Source organism: Cyprinus carpio, chromosome B1, assembly GCF_018340385.1.
Source record: "Cyprinus carpio isolate SPL01 chromosome B1, ASM1834038v1, whole genome shotgun sequence".
Lineage (NCBI taxonomy): Eukaryota > Metazoa > Chordata > Actinopteri > Cypriniformes > Cyprinidae > Cyprinus > Cyprinus carpio.
The window spans coordinates 26,625,860-26,633,343 of NC_056597.1; the positions used below are offsets into that span (position 1 = coordinate 26,625,860).

The window sequence follows — 7,484 nt, forward strand, 5'->3', positions numbered from 1 at the left end:
TAACAGTCTAGAAAATAGCTACTCTGATGACAATTTTTTTTTAGATTGGATGGTTTATTTCTCAGTAAAACAGCTTTTTTTCCCAATAATTTTATGCCATCTAATTTTTCATTTATGGAACTGTCTATTTACACCGGGTGCAAACACAAAAACTATTTTTTGCAACAGCTCTCAGCCCACCAAAGCCTAATTCAATCTTTTCTCTAACAACAAGCAAATAAATACAATCACATTCATGTGTGATCAACATATTGTCTGCAATCATAAGTGTAGTTCATTAGCAAATAGTATATATAACACCGATGGCACTTAGTAATAAATTTACTCTGAGAGTACAGATAACACCACTCCACACTGGGCACATGCTCATAAAAAGCAAAAAAAAGATTACACACACACATTCTCACTAGTAGTATGGCTGTGACTGCTTCATAGAGCTGAATACGCCTGAAGTGACCACCGTCAATGAACATATTTAGTTTGTTTCTCTTTCTGGTGGACACCAGTGTCATCACAGATCAAAGGAGGAAGCTGGTACGTACCAGTAAGCTTCTGTCATACCACCGGCATGCTTCTGAATGACACTTTTAAGGTGAAGATGCCACACCAAGTCTATATCATCACTAAAGCAATCAATGCAGATAATACAGATTGCCAAAAACAACTCATTATAAGCAAACAGTGTGGATAACTGGATAAAAAGAGAAATCCCGCAGTGTGGACACAGTGCAGCAATTAAACGCAGGGGAATAATATTGAAAAGAAAAACTAGGCTTTTAAAAAAAATTATAATTCCACATTCATACAAAGTTTACCGCTCATGTCTGTGAAAAAAAAGAAAAGAGACTGTTCTTGCAAAAGGTGAGATGATGAAAAGTCCTCATGTAGAAGTTTGTTTCTTGACCAAACCATGCAGATATTTTACAGAAGCAGAGCTATTTTTTTTCTAGAAAGTAAAAGAAGCCATGAGAATTTGTATTTGGAGCATCAACACAGGAACTATCATCATGCTGACCTGAGCAGCAAAGAGAATTTCTTGATCTTGATCAAATTACTGGTACTGAAACTAAACACGACATAGTATGAACTTACCTACCACAACATTTTTGTGTGTCAGCTGAATTCAGAGTTTAATTATCTTCTCCATTCACGGTCATTTCTTGAAATCACAATAATAAACAAAAAAGATTATAACTACAGTGTCAATGAACACATGTTCAGAGGAATGCAAGTAAAAGCATTATAAACATCTCAGTACTTATGTTAAAATACGAGAAAAGAAGAAAGGAGATAGAGTTTATCAATTTCATGTACACTGGTACAGAGTAAAAGTGTTAATGTCACTGAGAACATGTTTCAGATATTTCTAGATTTCTTGTAACAGATTTATTTTTCTTACCGGTACTTTTTCCTTGTCCCGCCTCAGGTGGTTTATATTCACCTATTATGAGAAAAGAAGAAGATAGAGTTTATCAATTTCATGTACACTGGTACAGAATAAATTACTACTAATAAAATTACAAAATGTAATGGCCTAAAAAAAAATATGAAAAGCAGTTAATGTTAGAAATCTCTCACACTTTTTATCATTTTTATGTCAATATTACATTAAGGAAGTGCCCAACACACTTTTTAATACACTGAAATTCGGCATAGTATGCATGATTTCCTTTTTTATTTTTTTAAAGAAATCTTGCACAGGGCAGAACGGAAAATAACAAACAATCTTTCCAGAAAAGAAATTATGAACTTATCGTTCAAAGTAACTAGGTCTAGTTACATAAAAATTAACATTCAACCTTCAATTTAAGAGCATGCTTGAAATATAATATTTTAAAATGCTTTAGGGCAAATTATAAATACATGAATGAAAAAATGACATACTATTCTTCTTTCCATCCAGCAGGTTCAAAAACCCTGAAGGGAGAAATACTGCTATAAGTAATTGAACGTTAACTGTATCAGTCATATCAAGTATTTCACATAAAGTTGGTTGGGCACATGACTGAAGACAATCACTCCAAAACAAAAAATAAAGCATTACCTCAATACCTTAGTTTGCCTTTATATTTTTGTGATGCCCAGCTGTCTGTTGTAGAATAAAAACAAACAAAAAACAATTACAAATCAACTAAAAATACAAAACATACAGTTGAGTATCCAACACCAAGAGCTTATAAGATTCCACAAGAAGAATACAATTAGTTTCCTAAAATTTAAAATAAACATTCAACACTCTGTGCTCATCTACATTTATCATGCATTGCTTACCACTAGAAGTGCATATATTAATTTAATCTGCCTTCAAAATACACTTTCAAAGTAATCATAAAGCATAGAAATACCAGCGTTTGTCTCATATTTCAAGTGTTTCATTATTAAACTCGTAGGGTCATTTAAAGCAAATGTGAATGTCAGAGGGGAACATTCACACTATTTGCTTTAAATGACCCTACTGAGAGTTTAATTAAACACTTGAAATATAGACAGGCGATTAATTAAAATATTTAACTGAAGCAAAACCGGCTAGCAAAAAAAAGAAATGCCAGACTACAGCTTATCTTGGAAATATGCATTTTATTTTACTATGCCAAAAAAAAAGAAAAAAAAAAAAAAATTCCTTAGAAACACAAAAAATTACAGAACAGGGAGCACATACAATACTTTTACACTTTCCAAGCACAACTCACATAGTAGCAGCTTAGAAAATCTACATCAACACTAACATTAATATGTTTTTGATTAAAGGTGAAGATATCAATTTTCCCTATGCTGGACATCACTTTTTGGCCACTGCTATACACACTACTACTGTCTACACTTAGGGTACAAGTTTATAGACAGTATTTTTAGAAGCTCCTTAAAAAACACAATAAGAGCAAAAAACACATATCTTAAAGAAAATAACACAATAAGAAACTTACCATGAAACTCTGGCCAGCACTTGCTACAGGAGAACAAAAACAATAGGGATGGCCGAGTATCAAGATTAGTAAAGGCTTGCGATGAGAACTATCCACACAGATCCACTCTCTGAAGAAAAAGAACGCAGAGAGAATAAACATAATATATAACTTATACGCAACTTATAATATACATGCACAGCTGATTCATAATGCACTCTAAATGACTGGATAACAATATCCCGGTCAAAACTATCAGCAATCACAGAAACCAAATTGTATGATTTAAAATTAAAATTAAAAAATTAAACACTTTCCATTTGACTTGATACAAAGTCCAAAGTGTTTATTTTGAGAGTAGAACAGATTATGTTGCCAATACAGTATTTTGTTAGCATTAATAATATATACATTAATGCCATTTGCTGTCTACTGTGTTACTATGCTAAACAGCCAGCAGATCGTTCAGTAATGTGAGCTTTCTTGACAAAGTTCTCACTGTATGTCTGTGCTAGTTGATATTTTCTGATGAAGGGTAACATACTGTAATTTGCCAGTCTCTACTATGGTAAGGCCATTGTTTACAGTATCACATGGCATACTGTGTTGAAAAATGGCTGACAAATTTCAAATGCTTTCTCTCTGACACACACTATGAAAACTATGGTTACATTACATGATATAAATAGCTTCTACTGCAACAAGAACTGGTTATATTTGATTTGAAAATGCAAAACAGCAGAAAATCTGTACAAACTGATTCACAGATTAACCATTAACATTAATTGGATTAATTTACTGTCAAATATATTGTATAAAATGAAGAGGATAGATGAAAATGTAACGTTCAATGTACATAATATTGTTGAAGTGACATGGTCATTTTTAAACCATTATATAGCCAGTCCATTAAGATTGCCGATAGATGATATTATCCTGCATGGACCGGGTGGAGCCAAGAGAGGGAGCTTCCCTGTACTTGTCTGAGGCTATTTCATAACTATTTGTTGTTTTAAACTGTACACTTAGAGAGAGACAGAACAGAAGCTGGGGAGCCTATAGAAGCACCATGAATCTAAATAATATACTTTCAAACATACTGATAAACTAACATGTTAAATACAAAATATTTAAAACAGCTAGTTCATGTATATATATTAGGATTCTGACAGTCATGCCATAGGACAGAGTGACAAGTTTGCATACCCAGCCTTTACAGAAGTTATCAGTCTAAAGGTCTGCAAAAATCAGTCAATGGAGAAAATCAAAAGTAGATTTATTTTAAAGACCAACAGTTTAACACTAAATATTGGACATTATTGGACATAAATGAACACTTTAAATATAAAGTATTTAAAACAGGTAAGTTTGTATATTTGGAGTAAATTTAAATTAAACAGATCAGCCTACATCAGTCATACAGCGCTCCGAGCACCATGACGAGCCTGACGCGCCGCCACAGAAACAAGAATGAGATGCATAAACATAACAGTGGCATTAAACTCAGTGAGAGCACGTGTGTGTGTGTGTGTGTGTGTGTGTGTGTGTGTGTGTGTGTGTGAAATACAGAGCTGAATGAAAAAGGGGGGCGATTTGATAATAATAGCCGAATTATAATGGGCCACCTAATAATAATTATTATTATTATATAATACATTAATAGGAGAATGAGCTTAATATCGTCTTGACTATCGACAAAGACTGCTATCTACTATCGTCAATAGGCCTCCCGGTTTTCATCCAAAATATCTTAAATTATGTTCTGAAGATGAACTAAGCTTTTACAGGTTTGGAACAACATGGGGGTAAGTGATTAATGACAAAATTTTCATTTTGGGGTGGAGTATCCCTTTAACGTAAAAACTAATCTAACACTCAGTGATTTTAATAAATGATACTTACCTTCAAACAGCTCTCTCTCATAGACCGGATCACTGGTCCTCTCACTCACTGCATTCTTGAGTGTGCATGTGTAGAAAACATCTGGATTTCCTTTTTTTTCAACTGTGATAAGTTCTCCTTTCGGACTCTGGATTGTGCCCTTCAGTGTTTCTCCAGCAGAATTCTTCCAGATGATCTTTTCACTGTACTCACATTTTAAATACACAGCATTAGGGTTAATATCAATCTTCTCTATTTTTATCACAGGTTTGGGGAGCAGCGCTGTGAAAGAAACAAAGAAAAAACATATTAAGTTCCAGTCCACAGAAAAAAAAAAAAAGAAGAAAAAAGAAATGTAAAACAACTACGCTAACTTTAAAGAAGTCTTGTTAGAGTACAATATGATGGCACCAGAGAATAATGCTGTGGCACTAACACAAACTATCACTTACAAATGACAAACTATATTTACTTATTTGGAGGTGTACCATGTATAGTATTAGAATCACACACACTATCTGTGTTAATCAGTGTAAAATGCATCGAGTGTAAAGCTTTTTAAAATTACATCCCACTCACCCAAAACTTCAGAGTTGAATCTCTGTTCCTGCTCTTTACTGCTGATGTCGATGGTGTAAAGTCCACTATGTTCGAATTTTAATTTAGTTATAGTGATTTTTCCAGTTTTCTCATCAAGAGTTGTGATGCCTTTGAATCTCGGATTCGGGATGTCAAAACCATCTTCAGTATCCCATTCAATCGCTTTTACTTTTTCAACGCCCTTTTCTTGTTTCCATATAATGCCGCTTTTAGGAGGAGGTAAGCTGGTCGGACTAAAAGACACAGTACCACCAACTTCACCAAATACATTCACATCTTCACCTAGATTGAAAAATGAAAGAATATGTTAGTCAACATTCAACAAGCAAATTTCTGTATAATAGTTACTCATAGCTTCCGGTTTGGTAAGGGAATTATATTTATTTCCGACTTATTAAACAAGGTTGCGGTGAGATTTATACTCTATCATCAATTGGTTTCTTTTTTCAGGGGATTGAATCTTCCTGTAGAGATTATAATTTGCTGTGAAAAGCATTTCCCCTAAATTGCTTTGCACCTTGTGAAAGTACATCTCAGTTATAATTCAGCGTCTCATCGGAATACCCAAATCTTTAGTTGCTGAGGTATTAATATCATGGATATTAAGTGTAATAACTCACATATTAGAAAATGTCTTACACGTGATGTCAGCTGTTACCCGCTGAGAAAATATGGTCGGCAACTAATAAACTTTTACTGCCAAATAACAAAGGAAATACATTTTAAGATACTGCATACTGATACTATCCTTGTAACACATTTATTAACAAGTTTAGAAAAGATGTCTCACCAAAATGTTCTTTAAGTAATTTAGAAAATGAAACACATTTATTTTGTAACTGTAAATATTCTGAAGACTTTTGGAAGCAGGTACCTATGCTGGTTTTTGATATATTTTATAAAATAATTAAAAATAGATGAATCTACATCTATTTATTTGAATTGTTACTGATCAGGGAGGAAGCTGATAACATCTTTAGCGATAATTTTTCTTGGGAAGTTCCCATGCACATGTAAAGCAAAAAATAAATGTCCATTACTCCCTCTCCTTTAAGTTTTTGTTTCTGCAAAAGAACTTAAAATATTTATGACTCATTGTTTTCAATCACTAGGAACAAAGAAATGCATAAACATCCCTTCATATTAAAAAAATTCATTTGTAAAATTTCATTTTTTAGCATCCATGATGTATATCTGTTATATGTATCCCACTTTTTTTATGTTGTTTGATGTTAAGTATCTATGTATGTTTGTTTCTGAAAGAGAAAAAATAAAACGCAAAAATAAATAAATAAATAAATAAATAAATATAAATATCTAAAAGCACTACAACAGAAAATCTGATAATGCAAGGCCATTTAGACAATGGACATGTCATATACATACCGCACAAATATAATCAAAATACATAATTATGACTGTTAGTAGTATCATATTATAATAAAATAATCAAAGCATAAACATCTGACCTATAAACTAAAGTCACACCTTTGTTGTGTAGCCTGGCCTGCTGCTAATGACTTTGCTACATTAAAACTAGGTACCACGACAAAGATCACGTCGTAGATATAATCACCTTCAATACACCGCAGTCACTTGCAGTATTTGTAAATTATACACACTATTATAATATATTTTAAAACTAAACGGCTTTGAACTAACGTTAGCTAATAGCGGTCGCCGCCCCGTCATGGAGAAAATGTTGAGTGAAATATCGAGTAACTTTACCAGAAGCAGCTCCGATGACGGTGAACAAAGCGCAGATGACGGTCGTCCAGTATTTCAGAGCCGACATTTTTTATATAAAGTACACTTTCATGCGTTCTTCTTTAAAAAGTATTCAAGGAACACGCCTCAGAGGCCAAGCGAGGACAGAAACCATAGAGGAAGTCAGTTTCGGTAAGCCGTGTTCCTGAAAGTAGGTGTTCAGGATTCAGCCTGATGCTTCAGCGGTCTTATGCTGCCAACTCGTGGCTGAACGAGGTTACATGTAACACATACACACTACCGCCCAAAAAGTTTGGGATCAAGAACGAAATTTTTTATGTTTTTTTTTTTTTTTTTTTTTTTTTTTTTAACAGGAGTTTATGTTTCTCAAGG

General features: G+C 33.4%; 1 protein-coding gene and 1 long non-coding RNA gene across 3 annotated transcripts; both read right to left on the bottom strand.

The window, feature by feature from the left end:
• Nucleotides 1–401: 401 nt before the first annotated feature.
• LOC109060278 lies at nucleotides 402–1,967 on the bottom strand. 2 transcript variants are annotated; one of them, XR_006153771.1, is made up of 4 exons: nucleotides 1,885–1,967; nucleotides 1,400–1,441; nucleotides 1,093–1,159; nucleotides 402–946 (listed from the first exon to the last, which is right to left on the bottom strand). It is a non-coding gene; the product is annotated as an uncharacterized LOC109060278 (long non-coding RNA). The 2 variants fall into 2 exon arrangements; XR_006153770.1 differs by having other exon boundaries at nucleotides 1,097–1,159; nucleotides 1,885–1,966.
• A 1,022-nt stretch (nucleotides 1,968–2,989) lies between these two features.
• LOC122134494 (CD48 antigen-like) lies at nucleotides 2,990–7,275 on the bottom strand. Its single transcript, XM_042715995.1, has 4 exons — nucleotides 7,113–7,275; nucleotides 5,364–5,666; nucleotides 4,806–5,066; nucleotides 2,990–3,033 (listed from the first exon to the last, which is right to left on the bottom strand). Exons 1-4 carry the CDS (start codon nucleotides 7,177–7,179, stop codon nucleotides 2,990–2,992), a joined length of 675 nt encoding a protein of 224 aa, XP_042571929.1. The 5' UTR covers nucleotides 7,180–7,275.
• Nucleotides 7,276–7,484: the final 209 nt, after the last annotated feature.